General features: G+C 42.4%; 1 protein-coding gene across 1 annotated transcript in view; it reads left to right on the top strand.

Annotated features, from left to right (window-relative positions):
• The window catches only part of LAMA3 (laminin subunit alpha 3), a 190,989-nt gene that overhangs the window by 50,461 nt on the left and 116,889 nt on the right, over positions 1-23,639 (top strand). The window contains exons 7-14 of the mRNA XM_084621252.1: positions 2,246-2,361; positions 10,840-10,958; positions 13,109-13,199; positions 14,506-14,637; positions 17,652-17,714; positions 20,198-20,236; positions 20,372-20,509; positions 21,366-21,500. Of these exons, the coding sequence (XP_084477378.1) occupies positions 2,246-2,361; positions 10,840-10,958; positions 13,109-13,199; positions 14,506-14,637; positions 17,652-17,714; positions 20,198-20,236; positions 20,372-20,509; positions 21,366-21,500 (833 nt within the window). The remainder of the gene's footprint in view (positions 1-2,245; positions 2,362-10,839; positions 10,959-13,108; positions 13,200-14,505; positions 14,638-17,651; positions 17,715-20,197; positions 20,237-20,371; positions 20,510-21,365; positions 21,501-23,639) is intronic.

The following is a 23,639-nucleotide window of genomic DNA, read 5'->3' as shown; positions in this document are numbered from 1 at the left end:
AAATGGTGGGTCACAAAAAAAAAATACAAAATGCAGTTGAACACAGGAACATAACTTCAGTTGATGGGTCACCTTAGTGAAAAGTTTGGGAACTGCTGTGTTAAACTCACCTCTTTTGGATACCGAGAACCTGGTGTGAGATCACCAATTTATTTCACATAAGCCATCAAACAGCCACATATAATACTTAGTCCTGCCATGAGGCAGGGGACCAGACTAGATGACCTCTCAAGGTCCCTTCCAGTCTTATGATTCTATAATGGGCCAGCATCTCAGTGAAATTACTCCAGCTTTACAGCAGAATAACTGAGATAAGAGTCAGACACCAGGACTTTTGGACATTATGTTGAAAGATCCCAACAAGAAAGTAAATGCACTAGATTCTATTACTAATCCCCTTGACCATCTATATGATACCTTTTCTGACTAGAATTGGTGACTATAGTAATATCAAGGAAAAAGCACAACCTTCTGTAGCAAGGGAAAAAACAATTCCATATATATATATATATAAATTATGTGTAGATACCACTAAGTCAGTGGTTCTCAACTCTGGTCCACCATCGCTTGTTCAGGGAAAGTCCGTGGCGCGCCAGGCTGGTTTGTTTATCTGCTGCATCCGTGGGTTCGGCCAATCGCAGCTCCCACTGGCCGTGGTTCGCCGCTCAAGGCCAATGGGGGCTGCGGGAAGGGCGGCCAGCACGTCCCTTGGCCCACGCCACTTTCTGCAGCTCCCATTGGCCTGGAGCGGCGAACCGGCCCGGTAAACAAACCGGCCCAGCCCGCCAGGGGCTTTCCCTGAACAAGCGGTGGACCAGAGTTGAGAACCACTACCTTAAGTATTCCATAAGTGCCTTCATTATTGCTACAGACTTTGAAGTAAGTGGTTACAGGACTGAGCCCTTAGATAGGCACTTTGATTAAGTCAAAATAAATTCAAAATTTTTCCTTTTGGAGGATGACTGTTAATTTTTATACTTTGGGTTATTTCTGATGATCTAATAGTCCTTAGTTTGCATTATTTTTATGAACTAGTTGATGTTACACTCTTAGATATGTGAAATGGTGCACTGTAGTCACCGCTGGGGTGGTACCCTCTTCTGGCAATTCTGGGGATTAGCTCTGCCCAATTCAGCCCCTCCTTTCTTCTCTTCCATCATTGCAGCTCTCCTCTTGTGGTATGGCTTCTTTGTGACTCAGCCCTCCAGCCAGGTCATAGTGATTTCTCCTTCTAGGGGAGTCTTTCAAAGTCTCTCTGCTCAAGGAGCATCAGGCAGTCATCACACTTGCAGCCCTGACTATGTTACTCCCACAGTGACTGAAGTAGTCTTCCCGTTCACTGCACCAAGCCGTATCAGGAACCTGGGCCTGCCCTCTACTCTGGGTTCCAGTCCATGGCCCAATAGTGAGCAGTTAAGGTCCAGGTCTTCAGCAAACCTACTGCTCTCTTCCCTGGACTACTTCCTCCCGTGCTTCTTTAAGCTTCTCCTTCATCAACCTTCTTAGTCAGACCCCTCTTTCTTAGGCCTACTAGGTAAACCCTTCCTTATGGGTTTCTGTCTCCCCTTCCTTCTCCCTTACCTCAGGGATAGAAACTGCAGCTTTCTCTCTGCCACTTGTGATGCCTGGCTTTATAGAAGCCCCATATGTTCCTTCACAGGTGAGCTTCCTTCTAATTAGCACCCTCCACACAACTTACATCTCCCCTATTTTCAGTTTAATTGACTGATTGGGCTCACCTGGCCTAATTCAACTCTCTCAGAGCCGGTGTGGGAAGGTCACCCCATCATAGTAGATTATAAAGCTCTAATAATTTTTTTTAACAAAAGATAATGAAAAATTGAGTCCAGAGTGTAACGGTAACAAACATTTTGATATAGTGTAGGACAGGAAGCTTGAGCCTTGGATCAAGAGCTAAAATAAGATATATTTGCAACTATGGCATATCATCCTGGGTTAATATCTTCTCAGGATACGGTTTCTTAAGCCATTGTTTATTTAATCCAATTACAAAAGACCTCTATAAATCATTTGTGCTAAAAAGCACAAAATGATGTGAGTGAGATACTCTATTGTGAGGAATGCTAGGATGGTTGTGAAAGGGTTTAGCGTTACATTGTGTCCCCTTTACACTTGGTCTTGCCATTTTCATGTTAGAAGTAAATTTTGGATTGTGGTAAAATAAGAAAAATATATATAGTTTTAAATCCTATTTCAATTAAACGAGAATCTTTTCAATATCCAGGTTTCAGTGTGAATGTCAGCATAACACTTGTGGGGAAACCTGTGATCGCTGCTGCCCTGGATATAATCAGAAACAATGGCAACCTGCAACTGCCAACAACGCAAATGAGTGTGAATGTGAGTAGCATGAAAATATGCTAATTTAAAGGTGACAATTCATACAGATTTTGATATAGAAATGGGAGGTACCTCCAGCACATACATGTTCACGCAAAATAGCAGAGCTGTGTTGAGTGGCTGCAAAGCCCCCAGCAGAATAGAGATTGCAGGTGCCTGGCACTGCCTCAAACCTTCCCATTCTTTCACACCTCCTCTTTAGCTGGATTGCCCAGAATCTTGCCCCCCTGGAGGAATATGGCTGAATCCATTTACATATTTATTAGCATTTTTCTAAATTGTGCCCAGCAGGGCTTTGAATCCAACCCCTAGATTTTGAGCACTGGTGATGTGGGGGTGGTTAGAGGAGAAGGAAACTTCCATAGAACTACCTTGCCTGATACAATAAGCCTAATTTTGGTGAACCCCAAGTTCATTTAGTGGAACACTGAAATATTCATAACAGTGCATTTAGATCCGTATTCCTTTTATATTTAGTGAGGAAACATTGTATTGAGTTGGAAAGCGAATCAGAGTTATTTACTGTACATGGATTTGTGACGTAGCCCAGTTGAAAAATTTTTCTTGTAAACCAGGTAGTTTAGAAGGGAAACCCTCTTTTGGGGAAGAGGTGTGCTTTCTTATTTTAAGGGTGTCAGCACACAATCTAGTCTCTTCAAAAGACTCTTGGATCTTCAATCTGCTCACTCAGAACAAAACTACATAGATGGAAGTGAAGAGTTGTTTTCTTCAGAGCAACACCAGTCACCCTTTCTAGTAACCTGGTCTCTTGACATATGCCTCTGGTAAATGGATGCAGATATTCTGTCTTCTTTTCCTTGAGCTCCTACGGGGGAGCTCCTTTGCAGCCAAGCTTTGCTCATTTCAGACAAACATTTCATTCTTTTGTTAAGAAAACTGGGACATGGGGAACCATGACCACTACGGCCCTTTTCTGGGTCTTGAAGAGGCTGTACTGTTCGCCATAGACTCTGTGTAACCACGTGGCATGAAAACTGTAGCTAAGGTGATTATAGCATTTGCTCTCTTTGTGTATTCCCCTCTTTTGAACATAGACAGGATTCTCTTCTCTCATATCATCTTGGCAGGCCAAAAGGCAGATGTTGTGACTTCAAGTTGTAACCCTGTTAGAGTGTCAAGTAGATGTATATTTATATCATTGAAGAAGTGGGAAATAAGAACCGGTTTTATTTTAATCAAAGTTCAGAGGTGATCTGCCAAAATTGTGATAGTAAAAATGGCAGACAAAAAAAAGTAGAAGCAGTAGATAGAAACTAGGCATGTTATGACTTGGTCAATGAATACATTATAATTCATAAGGTTCTGAGCCAAAAATGTTTAACATCTACTGCTAACTGAAAAAGGGATCCTTTTAGCCTGAAAGTGTGTGTTTGTTTTAAGTTATTCACTGAGGATAGTACTCACTAGCTGAAGACAGCCTTCATTTACAGCCTGTAAGTCAGGAGTTTAGAGCAACCTTGCAAGTCTTCACAAAATCTCTGTATCCCTTGTAGGAACTCCCAACTCTCCTACAGAAAAATCAGTGGGAGACTGGGAGACCTGCCAAACCTGCAAATTTTTGTATCCGTCCACAATATTGTACTTTTCAGCAAATAGTCAAAACTTCAAGAAATTGTATTGTGATGTGTGAAGGGTATTTACCTACCTGCTGGTAAAAGTGCCATTACTTGGAACAAAGGAGGTAACTTGACATTATAGTAAGAGACATAGTAGAGGGCTCAGGATTCCAGTAGCCTTTGGCCATTAATAACATTGAGGGTTTTTTTGACACTTTCCTTTCCCTTCCTGCTTTTTCTAAGAGCAGGGGAACCAAAGATGGCCCAGCCATTTTGTCAGCTTTTGGCCCAGCTATTTCCCTCTGAATCTTGTTTAGTTTTCTTGAAGAACTTCATGTATGGACTGGAAAATGAGCTACAAAGGCTCTTCAGGCACAGCTTGTAAATCAGATCTGAGCCCATAAGCTCAGGCTCTGGTTCGTGTCAGCACAACAAAAAGTGGCCCATGACTTTACTCATCCAGGTTGTTTCACAGCAGGGATGTCACGCTCTAGAAGGGAAAGAGTTTCCTCTCCAGAGACCCTTTAGCAGGGCCGTCCCTAGATATTCTGGGGCCCTATGCAGACCGCCCCCCGGGGGGGGTGTGTGGGGCCCCAGGCCTCTGTGGGGGGGGGGGGGGAAGGGAAGGGAAGGGAATGGAGGGGCGGGGCTGGCTTGGGAGGTACGGGGGAACTACCCCCCAGCACTCACCGGCTGCGTGGCTAGGGCCGGTTTGCTGCACTTCTCACTGCCGGTGAGTGCAGGCCTGACCCTGCTGCAGAGCTCAGGGGAGTGGGGGCAGGGCTGGGGTGGAGCAGGGGCGGGAAGGGAGGGGCAGGGGCAGGAAGAGGCGGGGCGGGGGCAGGAGCCCTGGGGAAGAGGCGGGGCAGGGGCTGGAGCAGTATGCAGCAGCGCAGGGCACCAGGGAATTTGGTGCCCTAAATCTCCTGGTTCGCAATGCAGCTGCGTACTTTGCGTATGGGTAAGGACGGCCCTGCCCTTTAGATATGAGGAATAAGAGGAATATCAGGATATGGAGGATTATCTAGAGAATCCACTTCTTTAACTATACAAACAGATAGCAAGACTGGGTAAGGAAGAATGCATTGTTCTTGGGATGTACTCCTTTTAATAGGATTATTGCTGTAACTCTTGCTGAGACACAAAGCAAATGTGGGCAGACCTAGGGTCCTTAGCCCTTGTTTCTAGGGTTTTCCTTGCAAGGAACCTCTTTGTCGCAAAGACAGTTGTGGAGTTGCCCTTCTGCCTAGTTGCCAGGCTAGAGGAAAGGAGACTTCCCCCACTAAGTCTGATGCAGAACCACTGGAATCCTCTAGGAAGATTTCCTTGGAATATTCTTATTTAAGCAGGTCACTGATCCCTTAATATTCAAATGAAAGTGGAAAAGGAGGAAGCCAATATCGTCTTCATCTCCTTGAGTTATTTAAATTGGAGAGAGTTTTCCTGTCTTCCTCTTCAGTGAAAAAGGTGAAGAGATTCAAGTAGGCAGTATTTAATTTGTGCTAGGACTTGCCAGGACTGAGCCCTGCACCTCTAGGCTTGGCAGTTCATAGCCTCTGGGTTTGCTGCATCAGTTATGAATATAAAAAACTTGCTTGAGCCCCAGCACCTTTTTCATTACAAATTAAGCACTGTCGGTAAGCTAAGTAAAGGTAAGGGTAAGGAGCTCAAGTAATACAAAGGCACCGGCTAGCCTTTGGTTTGTTACCTCTGTTTGCTATTCTGGTTAGTCACTACTCTTGAATTATGTTACAACTCTGGATGTCTGGAAACTGGAGAAAGGAGAGCACAAGCTTTTAGATGGTTTGAGGGAATGAAGATAAGAGATTACGATAGACTGATATTGTGCCTGATAGACAGATTGGGAGGTGCTACTCATTAGTTTGCACTGGGGTAACAGGGCAAGAGAAAAGAATTAGATAAGGAATTCTATCCATCCACCATCCTTTACTCAAGACGTATTTGCAGAAACTGTTCCAAGTGTTGAGCTATTTTCAGATTAACCCTCACCTTTCAACCAAGGCAAGAATTTTAGGTCAGTACTGGGACTTAGATTACTTTTAGAAAAAGGCTATGACAAGGTAATGAAGGCTGTTGCTGGATTTAGACCTACCAGCTTGATATAAATGGACCTGTAATATTTTTCAGACTACAAAGAGGCTGATATTCACAAAAGGCTACAGCACATTATCTGATGTACCTCATATTTTTTTTCCAGTGTGTGAACAATACTCCTAGGTCAGGGAGCTTTCCATTGGGCTAATGTTTATGTTGCATATGCTGACAGAATATGTAGTCTAGTGGGCCTTGAGAAGTGTTCTTTGATCGTATGTTGTTCACTGCATGGAAAATTACTTCAGTCAGGAAGGGGTCAAAAGTTAGGACACAATCTCTAGAGTTGGACAAGATTCAGAATTGGTGTGAGTACAACTGCATTACCTTTATTTGGCCCAATAAATAAATAAAAATAAAAAAACCCTACCAACCAAACAGAATAAAAACACATCATAGCTGAGATTCTAAACCCATATAAACTAGGAAACTGAGTTACTTACCACAGTCACCCCACCCCTAGTGCTTGGTGAAGTAATTGTGTCTTTTGTCACATGATCACCTAGAGCAGGGGGTGGCAACCTTTCGGAAGTGGTGTGCCGAGTCTTCATTTATTCACCCTAATTTAAGTTTTCGCGTGCCGGTAATACATTTTAACGTTTTTAGAAGGTCTCTTTCTATAAGTCTATAATATATAACTAAACTATTGTTGTATGTAAAGTAAATAAGGTTTTTAAAATGTTTAAGAAGCTTCATTTAAAATTAAATTAAAATGTAGAGCCCCCCGGACTGGTGGCCAGCACCTGGGTAGTGTGAGTGCCACTGAAAATCAGCTTGAGACCGCCTTCGGCATGCGTGCCATAGGTTGCCTACCCCTGACCTAGAGCCTACTACTTTGTCAGTTGGAGTTTTGCCATAGATGGGAGCAGGATCAAATCCATATTAGAAAATGTGACAGACTTTTTGATTTGAACATATCTCTGCAGTGAATAGTCCTCTGGTAATAGACTAGTTGTGTCTGCTGGCATCACTGCAATTAGGGCTATGTGAGTTCCTCCATATAAGTCTTCAGAGTAGCAGCCATGTTAGTTTGTATTTCCAAAAAGAAAAGGAGTACTTGTGGCACCTTAGAGACTAACAAATTTATTTGAGCATAAGCTTTCGTGAGCTACAGCATCTGATGAAGTGAGCTGTAGCTTACAAAAGCTTATGCTCAAATAAATTTGTTAGTCTCTAAGGTGCCACAAGTACTCCTTTTCTTTTTGCATATAAGTCTTGTTATGTATACACAATTGTTCTTCTGACTGAAGATTTAGCCCACAAGCCCCAGCCCAGATGTGAATATTTTTGTAAATTAAAAAAATAGAATAATATTTGCCTATTTTTTATTTTGAAAAATACCCCACCCAGACTAGGTGATTGGGTCAAGAAACATCCCTATAACTTATTTTAGCCTCAAATATATAGTTCTTTGTTGAGTAACTACACATGTCCATTCCACTATAGGTGTATGTGTGTGCCTTGTGCACAGGTGTCGGAGACTTTTCCCTTAGCAGTACCCTTTGGGGCAGCACAAGCACCATCTTGTGCCACTGTACACAAGTATAAAGGGCCATGCTGCTCCCGACTGCCATCGGGTCCTTCCTACCACCAGCGACAGTTGTTGCTGGAGCTGTGATCTTTGTTTCTTCATATCTTCCCTTCCTTAGCGTAAATAGTAGCTGGAGCATTAGTTTTTAGTCTTGTATATAGTATATCTGTAAATAGTTACTTGTAGGGTTAAGTTTAGAATACCGTCTTACAGGGTTACTGGTGCCAGGTTGGGTACTGGGATTGGTACCGAACTGGTGCCCCATTCTCCTGGATTCAAGGCCTGTCGTTCATGTAGTCAGGTCTATGCCGTTAACTGACCCACTCCCAAGCTGCCTCAAGTGTCTGGGACAGGTGCATGTAAGTGACAAGTGTCACATCTGTAGACGGATCGAAAGCCATTCAAAAAAGGACAGGGCTGCCAGACTCAAGTACCTGCTTTTGGAGTCTGCACTTCACCCTGGAATCCTTCTGCTCTGAACAGGTAGCGAGCACGTCTGAGTCTGTTAGGAGTGCTCCTTCTGTTCTGGCAGAGTCCTAAGGCAGATCTGCATCCCCGGTGCCTAGGGAGACACTGCATAAGTCTCCCAGGGACTTGGTACTAGGACCCTCTGAGAGGAAATTGCCGAGTGTTTGCAAGGACTTGGAGAGGAGCTCAAAAAAGTCACAACCCCAGGAGCAGTTTGTGAGTGAGAAGGTATTGCTGACTCTGGAATGCAGGAAGGGTCCGTTGAGACCAATCCCTGAAAGATCGGTGTACCTCTTGGTACCGCAGACTCAGGAGCCCTTTCTGATGTCACTGACAAGTTGCATAATTTGTCAGTACTGGCTTCTCTCACGATTCAAAAGCCTTGCAAGAGCACCGTTTTTGGAACTACACGCTCCTATAGTCCTGGCTTCAGCTCCAGAGCACTGCTCGGTACTGACCATTTCTATACTTGTGATATCCCTATGGAGAACTGTGTCTGGGCAAGCCAGTGATGATTTCTCCAATACCCCCTTCTCCAGCCTTGGAATCTCTCTCCCGACCTGAGGATGCCCAGCAGCCCCAGTGGGGTGCCTGCCCATTGTGGTACCATCCACCGACTCAATATTCTATGACTCAGTGGCCTACACAGGGCTGGGCCCCACCTCTGTACCAATGGTCCTTTTGAACCCCTTGAGACTTCCCTCCATGTTTCAGAAACTCTCTGCTCCCTTCCTGCACTTCTTCATCAGCTAGGCACAGCTCAGGAGCATCTGCAGGCAGGTCTCCATTTTCCTTCCCCTGGAATTAGGATTGGTACCGAGCAGGCAGAGCCGTGTGCCCAGGACTCCACTGTAGAAGAATTGGAGGAGGGACCTCCTCAGCAACCTTTAGCCTCTTCTTCTTTGTCACCTGATGAGGCAGTAGTGGCTGAATCTACCTCTCCCCCCCACCCCCACAATGATTTTAGAGCTCATCAAGACTTGTTGAGGAAGGTGGCTGCAGCTCTGGATATCCAACCAGAAGAGGTACAAGATCACACAGGCTTGTGGACATTTTAGCATCTGCAGGACCCTTCTCTCCCTATTAATGAGGCTATCCTGGAGCCCGGAATCAAGGTTTTATGGCAGACTCCTTCTTTTCTGCCCCCCCTACTGCCAAAAGAGCGGAGAAGAGATATGTCCCATCACAGGAATTTGAACACTTTTAAAACCACCCTCTGCCAGGCTCCCTTGTGGTTCCAGCTGCAAACAAAAAGGAGAGGCAAGGACACCAGGCCTCTACTCTGAAGGGAAAGGAAGCAAAAAACCCTAGATCTGTTTGGCAGGAAACTTTATTCTACAGAAGGTTTACAGCTCAGAATCATGAATCAGCAAGCTCTGCTGGGTCAATGGGATTGCAACCTGTGGGATAATATCCTAAAGTTCCATCTGCTTGTGGATAATTGTTCAGTTTGTTCAACCCCCCTGTCCATCAGGTTTCTAAAAGATTTGTTCAGATTGTACCCTTGTGTTCATAGTCTGGTCCACAGTGGAGTGTATATTTGGTGGTAACAAAGTTGATGGGTCCCCACTTTGAGCCACGAGCAACTTGTTCTCTGTTTCACTTGTCAATGAAAGTAATTTTCCTGGTTGCTATAACCTCTGCCAGGAGAGTAGGGGAACTGCAAGCTTTGGTATCAGAGCCCCCCTATACAATTTTTTTTAGGGACAAGGTTTTCTTTTGGCCTCACCCTAAATTCTTGTCTAAAGTGGTTTCTGAATTTCACATGAATCAAGCAATTGATTTACCAACATTCTTTCCAAAGCCCCATTCAAGCAAAGAGGAGGAAAAACTCCATACACTAGATGTTACTAGAGCTTTGGCTTTTTACCTGGAGCAGAGTAGAACATTTGTCACCTTTTCATACCAAGCAAAGGGCCACTCAGTCTCCACCCAGAGAATCTCTACCTGGATTTCTGGCTGTATTTGTTTATGCTACCGATTGACCGATGTTGCACCTCTGAAAAAAGTGATGGCTGACTTGATGCAGTTGCAGGCGGCTTCTGTGGCTTTTCTGGCTAGGCTTCCCATTCTGGATATTTGTAGGGTGACAACTTGGTCATCGCTCCATATGTTTGCCTCTCATATGCTATCTCTCATCAATCCAGAGAAGATGCACGATTCAGAGTAGTTGTCCTTCAGTCCTTGTTCAAGTAGACTCTGAGCCCACCACTGAGTTCAAATTGCTTGTGAGTCATCTGTAATGGAATGGAAATGTGCAGTCACTCAAAGAAGAAAAAACGATTACCTACCTTTCCGAACTGTCGTTCTTCAAGATGTGTTGCATATGTCCTTTCCACGACCCGCCTCTTTCCTCTCTCTATCAGAGTCTTTCTAGTAGGAACTGAGGGGGGTCTGGCAGTGCTGCCCTTTGTATCCGTGTGCAGTAGCACGGGACACCAGAGGGCGCTCACGCTGCCCCCAAAGATACTGCTAAGGGAAAAAAATCTCTGACAACTGTGCACAAGGTACACACAAACACCTACAGTGGAATGGGCATGCGCAACACATCCTGAAGAACAGTTACAGAAAGGTAATTAACTTTTTTTTTTTTTGAAGCCTCTCTCTCTGGCAAGCCTGGTAGCACATGCTGTCTTATGTTTAGAGATGATCTCAAGTTGGCTCTAGTGTGAAAGGCTCTTGGCTGATTTAAAAAATATGTATACAAATTTGAGCATCTTTTTTTGTTTATAATAGGTTACTGAATTACAGCATAATAATGAAAACTGACTTGTAATATTACTTCCTCAGCCTGCAACTGTCATGGACATGCTACTGATTGCTACTATGATTCTGATGTTGATCGACGCAAAGGAAGCTTAAACGTCCGTGGGTGGTATGAAGGTGGAGGGGTCTGCATTGATTGCCAGGTAATAAGGTGCTTTGATCTCATAGGTTACGCATGAATAGGACTTGGAAAGTGTATCTAGAAGACTTACTTTTCTCAGGCTGATATTTTTGAGATGGCCATTTTGAATAGTACCATTACAATGACATAATCGCTCATGCTCCAGCCAGGAAGAAAAGTCACTGAAAGTAATTCATGTTCTGTGAGGCCAGAAAAGGGATCACCTAATTACAACGATCACACTTTTAAAGAGAACCCACTGTTGCAGTTCCCTACTTCAGTAGTTACAGCAGATTGGATGAAGAGGGGATCTCTCACTGCACCAGCCAAGGAGGAGAGGGAGTTGTGTGGGAGCAGTGCTCCTCCAAGCAAGGGAGAGGAGAGGGAAAGAGCTCTCCCTTTGCTGTAGTTGAAGAGGGAAAGTTGGGTCTCCCCCAGTTCCCTTTACTATAATTCCTGCATTCTTTTAAAAAGGGTTAGAGACAGACACCATGAAGTCCACTAGAGACTTTGCTATTGCCAATCTATTTTGTGTGGAAAGCACTCAGATATTATAGTGATGAAGAGTGGTAAAAACCCCTAAGATAGATGGATAGATGATGACCCCTGCTTCCAACCAAGGCCTGTTCCCTCTCTCATCCCACTGTTGTTTTCCTCATTCAAGCCATTGGAACTTGTTTACTAATTTATAAATCACACCTGCTTGGACCAAAATACAGTCACACAATTTAAGAACAACAATGACACAGAATCAAGAAAATGATGCACGCTGTACATGTAAGAAGTATAGTTGTGCTGTCAAAAATTAAGGAAGAAGGAAAGGAAGTGTGCAGTGCAACTATAGTTTGAGTATTTTTTTCCATCTTATTGCTAAAATAAAATCAGTTATTGCCCAAAAGGCAGTCAGAAGTAAATAAAAGTTCTTTTTATTAAAGAGAGGAAGAAGAGATCTTTGTCTTTCACTTAACGTTTCTATGTAGGGCTTTGTTCAACCAATGCTATAAGATTTGTCATATTGGTGCTTCCTGTTAGCTCTTTATTCGTGAAAGATCATGTTTCCTAAATTGCTCCCAGTATATAAAAGAGCAAACCTGACCTAAATCCATGAGGCCTGCAGCTGATAATTGTCTGTAATTCGATTTTGTGGAAATTAAATTGCATTAAATGAATTAACCATGAAATCTAATTATAACATTTTCTTCATAAATAAGGCACATGGATTTTACTTTACTTTTTCCATTTGTGTCATGGAAAAAAGTGTTGGAAATGCATGCCTGAATGAAGAACTAATAGAACCTGATGCATGACACATATAGTTAGATCCTGTTTCTTTCAGGTCTGACAACAGTGCCCCATATATTCTGTATTATATATCTGCATCCAACAATATATTGCTGTTACATAGATTTAGCTAACGAGAGAGAACTGTGCTTTCCATTTCCCCTTTACATAAACCCCTATGTTGCTTTGAAAGGGAAAAGAGACAGAGATACCCTGAAGTCCACTAGGGACTTTACCCTATGACGCAAGAAATTTGTTGTAATTCAAATTCATGAACAGTATGTTTTCTGTGAGTGTAAGACATGTTAAGATGTTTAAAAAGCTGTCTCCTCTACTTACAGAAACTTTATTTTGTGCTTTTAATTTTATTTCTAGACTGATAGTTTTGTTTTCATTTGAAGTTTCTAATCTTAGTTGGAGAGTAATTTAGTCACAAAAATGTATCTTTCAATATGGAAACAGCATGATGCTGTTGCAGTCAAACTATATATATATGTGTGTGTGTGTAATGATAAAAAGGCAAAATGAAAAGAAAGTTAAAGAAATATCTGGTAATAGTATAAAGATGACAGTGCTTTTCCCCTGATTTAAATGAGCAGAAGGTTGATTTAGGGACTTTGTGCAATGTTTAAAATGTACTAATTGTTAAAAATTCCATGTGTTTATGTGAAATTACCCTGATTCATAATATCATGCAAAGATCAGAGAGGTAAAGAACAAGAATAAAATGCACTCTTTATTGCAGTCTTGTTAGATTTCTTCCCATATGGATCCTGACTGTATATAATAGGAACCTAAATTACAATCTTTCAGTCCTGTATTTGCTTATGTATCCTTCTGCTTGTTTTTCCTTTCTCATGTTATATTTTTCTCTTACTTCATTCTGCATAGCATAACACAGCTGGAATTAACTGTGAACAATGTGTAGAGGGGTACTATCGTCCTTATGGCATTTCAGTGGGAGCTGCTGACGGCTGTATACGTAAGTCTCTCTCTGTTTGGTTATATCTCACACTGGTATTTCCTATCAATCAGGGCAAGGGCTTTGTTATTTGGGATAAAATTTTCTGAAGTGCCTAAGTGATTAAGTCCCATTGACTTTTAGTGAGACTCCTACTGTGAGGCAGTTGCAGTAGTTCAAAGACAAAGGCATGGACGAAGACTTCTGCACAGGTGGAGGAGAGGCAGTGGCATGCAAACACCAATGTTGTCTGGAGGTGATGATAGGAAGATATGCAGAAAAATACAGCTCTGAGTTTAGGGATTTGTAAATAATAATACTTACCTATCTCCCAGGGTTAATTAATTTATTCAGCACTTTGAAGATGTGAAGTAATATGTAATTGTTAATTTGTAGCATTATTTAAATAATGATTAATTCACAAGTACAATTGAAACTTCTATAGTGTGACAAAGTTCCTCCTCTGTCTTGGTGGGTTCTGCGCTTTCTGGCGGATTTGCTCGCCTCAGAGGTTCACAGCAGTCCTCAGTTTGGCTCCTTTTGTTAGTGGCACAAACCTGCCATTCACTCAGCTAACCTCATCCCTGGCCAGCCTGGGGAAAAGGAGGAGAACAATCCCCGCAGTTTCTGCTGGCCCACCTAATGGGTCGGGGGACAGGCCAGAGACCTTCCCCTCTGGTGGGACCCACAGTCCAGGTCAACTCCTCTTATATCAAATAGGGAGTTGGGGGGAACCCGGACCCACCCTCTGCTCCGGGTTTCAGCTCAGGGCCCTGTGGATTGCAGCTGTCTACAGTGTCTCCTGTAACAGCTGTGCGACAGCTACAACTCCCTGGGCTACTTCCCCATGGCCTCCTCCCAACACCTTCTTTGTCCTCACCACAGGACCTTCCTCCTGATGTCTGATAACGCTAGTACTTCTCAGTCCTCCAGCAGTACACCTACTCACTACTCAGCTTCTTGCACGCCACTTGCTCCCAGCTCCTCGCATGCATCTCACTAACTGAAGTGAGGTCCTTTTTAAAACCAGGTGCCCTGATTAGCCTGCCTGTCCTTATTGATTCTGGTAGCTTCTTAATTGGCTCCAGGTGTCCTAATTAGCCTGCCTTAATTGGTTCCAGCAACTTCCTGATTGTTCTGCAACAGTCCATTATCTTACTCAGGGGAAAGGGACCTGCTTAATCTGGGGCTAATATATCTAACTTCTGTCACTCTCCTGTAGCCATCTGGCCTGACCCTGTCACAATAGTTACAATGTTATGTTTCTTTGCCAAAGCAACAAATCAGTTAATTTGAAGAAAGCATTTAACTGTTGTTATTTATTTAGCCTGCAGTTGTAATCAGGAGCATTCAGATGGTTGTGAGGAAGGATCTGGTCGCTGCCATTGTAAGGTGAATTTCCATGGCGAAAACTGTGAACAATGTGCTGAAGGATACTATAGTTTCCCATTCTGTGTCCGTAAGTATTGAAGTGAGACGTATCTCTGTTTCACAGGCTTCTAGTCATTTTAATAAGCATCTATATTATAAGTCATTATACATTACACTGCACGTATATAAAACAGTCATCATTTCATACTCTCAAATATATACAGACTTTAATAAATTATCACAATACGCAGGTGAGACAAATAAGTATTATTATCCCTGTCGTACACAATGGATAAGAACAGAAGTTAAGCTAGAAATCAGAGATTTAGCTACATTCCCAGATTTTGACATTCATTTAAGATACTTTTGAAGTGGATAGAGCCCAAGTCTTGAAGCCAGGAACTCATGAGTTCTAATATCGGCTCTGCCATGGAGAAATTGCAAGGTCTTGAGGAAGTCATTTAACTGTGGTTGAGTTTCTCTAGCTATAAAATGGGGATTTTAACTCACCTGAATTGGTACCGGAAGTAGAACATGACTCTTGTAAGAGAAAGGGGACAGCTTGCCAGGCATTCTCCTTGAGAACCCCATAGTTTTAACACTTACCCCCCATAGTCCAAAATAGCCTTAGTTTGTTAACTTTCTAGGGATTTTGCAGGGCCTGTATATTGGGAAGGCTCTAGTGGGAAATTGTGAAGATCTTAAATATATCTTTTCCTGCTAGGTTTTTGCTGATACACTGATTAATAGTTAAAGGATGGGTTACAGGAGTGGTTTATGTCATACCTGTATATTTAAGAATTGTCAGAAGGTGATTGGTGCAAGGTTGTGTGTATAGTGAAAATAAAATAAATACATTAATTAAAAATGATGTGGCATGGAAGCATCCGAGTATGTAGAATTTGCCCCTATTCAAAATTGCAGCTAAACCGTGTCTAGATGCATTGTTTTAAAAAAAATAGGCTGTTACTTTAAAGTGGAGTGTTTACTGTTGCAATAAACAAGAGCAGTGCACCCCAAAAGCCTCTCTCAAGAACAAATTAAATATAATCCAGAAAAAAGTAACAGCACCAGAATTGTGTTTACTGCATAAAAAAGCAATGGCACTAGGAGCGGATTTCAAAAAAGTTGACCCACTGGAAATGTTTCTAGCCCAAAGGAGAATTGTGTTTCTCGTGGGTGATTACATATTGCCCTGGATCAGCGATTTTGGGCTTGGTTCACCACTGTGATATTCCAGGTTATGTTGTAAAATTGGACCTATGTGCACAATACAGTAGAAAGAGAAATGTCAGAAATTGAATGCTGGTGGAGGCCAGTTTCTGCAACGCAGTATATCTTCCCAACACATTGCAACTTAGATTATCCAAAGCTCACTTTGTAGGGTCATGTGCCCTGATTTAAGGGGCGCTCATCTCTGGGGCATCTCTGAGTGGCTGGGTGGGGTACCATAGTCCTTTTCTTGCCCTTAGTGCCCCCTGCAGCCTGTTGGACAACTTTGGTAGGTGTTTAGTGGCTTGACCCTCTGGCCAAGTCACAAAGTCCAAATGAACCCCTTTTGGGGTATTAAAGAGTCCAATAAATGGTCTCTTTGCCCTTGCTGGGGTCTTCAGCAGTGGCTCTGAGCTTTTTAAATTCAGCCTTTTGTTCAGGTTTCCAAATAAGCCCTGTCCCCTACTTGAGGTATACACCACTTTTACCTGTAACTGGTGGGGGAACTTGGGCCCACCTGCTACTCTAGTTTTCAACCCAGGGACTCTACACACAGCAACTGTACAGTGCTCAACTTTAACCCTTCCCTGCTGTTTCCCTAGGCCTCTTCCTACCAGGCCCTTTGATCACCAGGCCAGTGTCCTCAGGTCCTTCTCCCCCTGAATCCCCGCTGTAAACTCTGTCTGATTGTCAGGCTCCTTTGGCCAGAGAGGAGCACGTAGGCTGACCAGATAGCAAGTGTGAAAAATTGAGATGGGGGTGGGGGATAATAGGAGCCTATATAAGAAAAAGCCCCAAAAATCGGGACATCTGGTCACCCTAGGAGCACCCTTCTTTACTCCTCTGATCCCAACTGAACTGATAAGGCCTGGTTGCTCCTTTTATCTGGGCCAACAGGACATGATAGGCTGTTGCTAGCCCTTCTAGTCCATGGAGGACCTGGTCTCTGTGGTTTCCAAAATGGCTGCTCCAGAGAGTCCTCTCTAGGCAAGCTGGAGGACCCACTTTCATGGCTCTTTTCCTCTCAACTCACTGCTTCTTGGGGCAGGGAGTAGTAGTACTGAAAGGCCCCCAGCAAGGAATCGCAAGGGCCAAATACACCCCATCAGAGTGCTGCTCAGATGGAGCCTAATCCAAAGCCCACTGAAGTCTATGGAAGTCTTTCCATGGGCTTTGAGTCAGGTCCATAATCAAAGCTGGCAGAGGAGAATCTTGTCAGGGCATATCTCCCTTTGCTTACCTGGTGGATTTCCAAATGGAAATCTGCCCAGGAGTTATTGCAAGCACCATTGTTAACTCCATCTCTTCAGAACAGGGCAGAGTAGAGGACAGGAACAGAAGACAGAATTAGTGGCTGCACAGCTCCCGAATCAGTAGCATTGAAAACAGCATCTCTACCCAGTGAATGGTATCAGAAACCCCTCTGCAAAAGGAGGGGGAACAGGAAGGTACCATGTAGATTTTCCAGCTGACGGTTGGTCTCCCATAGTTGTCCCCTCTCAAGGAATAATCAGTCCCTGGTTTGGATTTGAATTGGGAACATGGAGGTGAAGGGTTCCAAGTCTTGTTATTACCAGTTCCCTATTGTCAGTTCCTTGAAAACAAATATAAAAACTGAACATGGTTACTGCTGTCATATAAATACCGTATATTATTTATGATAGAATCATAGAATACTACGGTTGGAAGGGACCTCAGGAGGTCATCTAGTCCAACCCCTGCTCAAAGCAGGACGAATCCGCAATTTTTGCCCCAGATCCCAAATGGCCCCCTCAAGGATTGAACTCACAACCCTGGAAAGCACATGAGTTTTATGGCATGATCTTAAGTGAAAGAAATCTAGGATCTTATTTGTAACCAATATTCCTAATAGCGTTTTTTATTTTAAAGGACTTCCTATTTATCCTTTTACTACTCCAAATCCAGAATACCCTGAGGCTGGTGGTGTTAAAGGCAAGTTCTTTCTTTTTCTTTTTTTTTGGTGTTGTTTCAGAAATGTTTGTTCTTCATGTTCGGTGCTATTGCAGTAATGTCTTTTTCAGTATTTGTCGTCTTACCAGAAACTCAACATATATTCATGCTTATATTAAACAATTTAATGTGCTGACCCAGAATGAAAGATGGGTAAAAATAAGTTCAGCTGGCTGCAGGCAAACACCTGCAGAAGAAGCTGACCTTTAAACCCCTCCAACGCATTATTAAGGATCTACAACCTATCCTAAAGGATGACCCAACACTCTCACAAATCTTGGGAGACAGGCCAGTCCTTGCCTACAGACAGCCCCGCAACCTGAAGCAAATACTCACCAACAACCACATACCACACAACAGAACCACTAACCCAGGAACTTATCCTTGCAACAAAGCCCGTTGCCAACTGTGCCCACATATCTATTCAGGGGACACCATCACAGGGCCTAATAACATCAGCCACACTATCAGAGGCTCGTTCACCTGCACATCCACCAATGTGATATATGCCATCATGTGCCAGCAATGCCCCTCTGCCATGTACATTGGTCAAACTGGACAGTCTCTACGTAAAAGAATAAATGGACACAAATCAGATGTCAAGAATTATAACATTCATAAACCAGTCGGAGAACACTTCAATCTCTCTGGTCACGCAATCACAGACATGAAGGTCGCTATCTTAAAACAAAAAAACTACAAATCCAGACTCCAGCGAGAAACTGCTGAATTGGAATTCATTTGCAAATTGGATACTATTAATTTAGGCTTAAATAGAGACTTGGAGTGGCTAAGTCATTATGCAAGGTAGCCTGTTTCCTCTTGTTTTTTCCTACCCCCCCCCCAGATGTTCTGGTTTAACTTGGATTTTAACTTGAAGAGTGGTCAGTTTGGATGAGCTATTACCAGCAGGAGAGTGAGTTTGTGTGTGTATGGGCGTGGGGGGGATGTGAGAACCTGGATTTATGCAGGAAATAGCCCAGCTTGATTGTCATGCACATTGTGTAAAGAGTTGTCACTTTGGATGGGCTATCACCAGCAGGAGAGTGAATTTGTGTGGGGGGGTGGAGGGTGAGAAAACCTGGATTTGTGCTGGAAATCACTTTAGATAAGCTATTACCAGCAGGACAGTGGGGGGGGAATAGGTATTGTTTCATATTCTCTGTGTATATATAAAGCCTGCTGCAGTTTCCACGATATGCATCTGAGGAAGTGAGCTGTAGCTCACGAAAGCTTATGCTCTAATAAATTGGTTAGTCTCTAAGGTGCCACAAGTCCTCCTTTTCTTTTTGCGAATACAGACTAACACGGCTGTTACTCTGAAACCTGATCCATTTTAGGATTCTCTGATATATGAACAGCTTGTCAACTGTCTGACAGTGAAAAATCTCTTCCTTAAGGCTACCTGACCTCTACTTCTGGTCTCTCCTGCACCTGGCAAATACTGTATAATGCCCTTGGCAATGCAGCACTTTGATTTTGTAACGGCTACATGTTTCTTATTTAAAGGCCAAGGCAAAACCAGTTGAAATCCATTGAAAGATTCCATTCAATTCAAGGCACTTTGCAGTAAGCCCACACTTATGTGTATACTTTCACATTGCAGAACACTACAAATGTGACTCAAGTAAATAAGTATTTAAACTGCATTTTGCTGCTGATAATTTAAAAAATTTAGCACCCTTTTTAAGATCCTAGAAAATGTAATATCTGCTTAATATTCAGTAACGTTCGCTGAGTTGCTGTTGATGTTTGTGCTGACAAAACGGCTTTCATCTGTTGAACTAGTGAAATCTTTCACATATAATCAGAGAAACATAAATCCATTTCCATGTTTACAGATCCTAGTTGTTTCCCTGAAAATATCTGTAGAGTGCTAGATTCCTCTGTGTTCACCCAAAAGCCTGTTCATTTAGAGCCAGTCATCTCCTCTGGGAGGAATGACACTAGATGCGTGACCTCAAACATAGTTTCCTTGACAGACCTAGGGCTCAGAATTATGGCTTTCTGCAGAAACCTGCATAGCCCTGTGGGTAAATGCTTCTCATTCATATTTCTAAAATGAAAAGAATAGCAAAGAGTGATAACTAAGTGAATAAATCTATATGGGAAGAAACAGAACTACAGCTGCTCAAGTTTTAGCCAGTAGCACCAAAGTTTGAGGCATGAGAGAGAGACTTGTATCTTGATGGGTGCTCCTATGGTTATACAAATTATAAATTTGTATTCCTGTCAGCATTGTTTATAAAGGAATTTGGCAGAAAAATATGTGATTGTTCACGTTTTGAAAATGGGATTTGTGTGCGAGTGGCATGTAAGTAATTGTATTAGTTACAGAGTAATAGCACTGTTTTTTAACCAGGATTAACCCTGGGTCTGTTATGCTGCACAAAAATGTAAAGGGTTTTTATAGGTTTGTGCTACAGCTTTGTTCAGCTCTTTCTTTCTTCTGTTTATGTTTGAAGATGGCTGTAAACCAGGATTTTTTGGCCCTCAATGCCAGCGTAAGTTCCATAGTTGTTTTTTTTACAGTTTGAACCCAAATTATATACAAATGCCAACATTTTAAATCCAAGTGTAATGTGAACTTCAAGACTATAACACAGAAAATGTTTCCTTTTACAAAATGTGCTGTTTAGCTTGCCAGTGCTATGGCTCGGGAGTGCTGGATGGCAACTGTGATGGAAAGACAGGACAGTGCAGATGTCGAGTTGGATTTCAGGGGCTTTCCTGTGATGCCTGTGCAGTAGGGTATTTTCAATACCCTTTCTGTCAGAGTAAGCAACAATACTCTCTCTATAAATAAGACCCTGATCCTGCGGATGCATCCTTGTTCTATGTAGAGTTCAGGGGGAGTAAGGGTCATGTCCTTTTTGCAGGACTGAGACTTTAGTAAGTGATTCAGCATAGAGTGATAGGAAGCAAAAAGTGAAAAAGGTCCAGAAGAGGGTTTTTCCCCCCTAAATCATACAGGTACCTTCAACTTATTGACTATTATCTAATGCATGATGCATCTATCAGATTCTGATTTGACTATGGATTTAACAATATGTGATTGATGACAGTTTAACGAAAACGGAAAAAATTCCGTTACCTTGGTTTTACAAAACCTTAATTTTGGGCCTAGTTTGACTTGACAATGCCCCTTTGATGTGTCAAGCTACGACTGCTACGGTCAGTGATGGAAAGCTGTTCGTTTTTTTAAAATACTTTTACTATTCACCTACATCCTGGTGTTGGTAATAGTCTATAGAGAATTTTTAAAATGTATTTCAGTAGTCCCACTCCAAACTGAGATGATAAAACCAGACCACTGTTGTTTACTTCACAAGTAGTCTAGAAAACAGTGGAACTATTCCCAGTGTAGAGTACTGCCCCATCTGCCCAGAATGAGAACAGGATGGTACTTCCTTGACACTGACATTTGGGCCAGATTCTGCCATGCTTACTCACACTGATTAATACCTTTCTTCACAAATAATCACTTCTAAATCCATAGAGCTAATCAACAGCATAAGGATGGCGGAATCTAGCCCTTTATACTGGAGATTAGCAAGAAGGGAATGTTTTTAGGAAGGAGGAAGAGGAATATCTCTGCAGTGGCTGCTTCTAAAATTCACTTCTTGTTTGTAGTGTGTGCATGTAATTCAGCTGGTGCCCTCCCTGAAATCTGTGATTTCCTTGGAAAATGTCTCTGCCGCTTTGAGGTAGATGGACGTCAGTGTGAGAGCTGTCTTCCTGGCTACCATTCTTTCCCCATCTGTCAAGGTAAGATTGCAGGTGATACGTATAGAATTGAACTGACCACTGAGAGTCTGGACTGGAATGACCGTACTTTAAGATTCTCTGTTTGCATTGACTGGGGCAGTATTCATTATTGTAAATAGGTGAGATTCTCTTACATTCTGTATGGTGAAAGTTCAGAGTTTCCCCTTGTCCTTTCACTGCTCTTGACTATTTAGAACACTAACTGCAGGCAAGCCTCGGAATCTAGTTATTAGATCTTATTTTTATATTTCTCTGTTTCATAGACAGATTGAACCCTGTAGTGGAGGTCAACAATCCGCTCAAATGCTCTTTTTTAAAAATAAAAGGCTATGAAAACTCTTTTCACATAGATGTTTACAGCACTAGTAGTATCATTGACATCGGAAGAAATGAAGTATACAAAGATGTGCTATAAAGGATGTGTTTGTTTTTGAAGGGGGTATTTGCTAGCAAGAGCACTTACATCCTTATAAGCTTTCTGTTTTGTAAAATGTACAAAGAAGTTGCTTTTTATTTTGTAAATAAGAATCCATTTTCCCCTTGTCAGTCATTCCATGTGTATTTTGAGAGCAAATGAAAGACCCCGGACCAGTCTCTGTTGTCTTATTTCTGTCATGAAAGCCCATCAACGTCATTGGAGTTGCACAGTTGTTTTTGAGGGAAGAATATGGCCCACATATCCAACTCCCACACCCTACGTTACTGCCCTGATGCAGAGAGCGGGTACTGATCAGTACTCATGGACTATAAGCTTATACATAAAAACAGCTATACTGGGTCATACCAAGGTCCATCTAGCCCAGTATCCTGTCTTCTGACAGTGGCCAGTGCCAGGTGCTTCAGAGGGAATGAACAGAACAGGTAATCATCAAGTGATCCATTCCCTGTCACCCATTCCCAGCTTCTGGCAAACAGAGGCTAGGGATACCATCCCTGCCCATCCTGGCTAATAGCCATTGATGGACCTATCCTCCATAAATTTATCTAGGTCTTTTTTGAACCCTGTTGTAGTCTTGACCTTCACAACATCCTCTGGCAAAGAGTTCTACAGGTTGACTGTGCGTTGTGTGAAGAAATACTTCTTTTTGTTTGTTTTAAACCTGCTGTCTATTAATTTCATTTGGTGACCCCTAGTTCTTGTATTATGAGAAGGAGTAAATAACAATTCCTTATTTACATTCTTCACACCAGTCATGATTTTATAGACCTCTGTTATGTTCCCCCAAGTCTTCTCTTTTCCAAGCTGAAAAGTCCCAGTCTTATTAATCTCTCCTCACATGGAAGCTGTTCCATCCCCTAATAATTTTTGTTGCCCTTTTCTCTACCTTTTCCAATTCCAATATATCTTTTTTTGGGATGGGGCGACCACATCTGCATGCAGTATTCAAGATGTGGGCGTACCATGGATTTATATAGAGGCAATATGATATTTTCTGTCTTATTATTTATCCCTTTCCTAATGAGTCCCAATATGCTGTTAGCTTTTTTGACTGCCTCTGCACATTGAGTGGATGTTTTCCGAGAAGTATCCACAGTGACTTCAAGATCTCTTTCTTGAGTGGTGACAGCTAATTTATATCCCATCATTTTATATGTATAGTTGGGATCATGTTTTCCAATGTACATTACTTTGCATTTATCAACATTGAATTTCATCTACCATTTTGTTGTCCAGTCACCCAGTTTTGTGAGATCCCTTTGTAACTCTTCACAGTCTGCTTTGGACTTAACTATCTTGAGTAGTTTTGTATCATCTGCAAATTTTGCCACCTCACTGTTTACCCCTTTTTCAGATCATTTATGAATATGTTGAAAAGGACTGGTCCCAGTACAGACCCCTGAGGGACACCACTGGTTACCTCTCTCTATTTTGAAAACTGACCATTTATTCCTGCTCTTTGTTTCCTATCTTTTAACCAGTTACTGATCCATGAGAGGATCTTCCTTCTTATCCCATGACAGTTTACTTTGCTTAAGAGCCTTTGTTGAGGGACCTTGTCAAAGGCTTTCTGAAAAGCTAAGTACACTATATCCACTGGATCCCCCTTGTCCACATGTTTGCTGACCACCTCAAGAATTCTAGCAGATTTGTGAGGCATGATTTCCATTTACAAAAACTATGTTGACTCTTCCCCAACA

This window comes from Lepidochelys olivacea (assembly GCF_965140295.1).
Source record: "Lepidochelys olivacea isolate rLepOli2 genome assembly, chromosome: 2".
Classification (NCBI taxonomy): domain Eukaryota; kingdom Metazoa; phylum Chordata; order Testudines; family Cheloniidae; genus Lepidochelys; species Lepidochelys olivacea.
The sequence above is the reverse complement of the archived record's forward strand: the minus strand, read 5'-3'. Positions and strand labels throughout refer to the sequence as shown.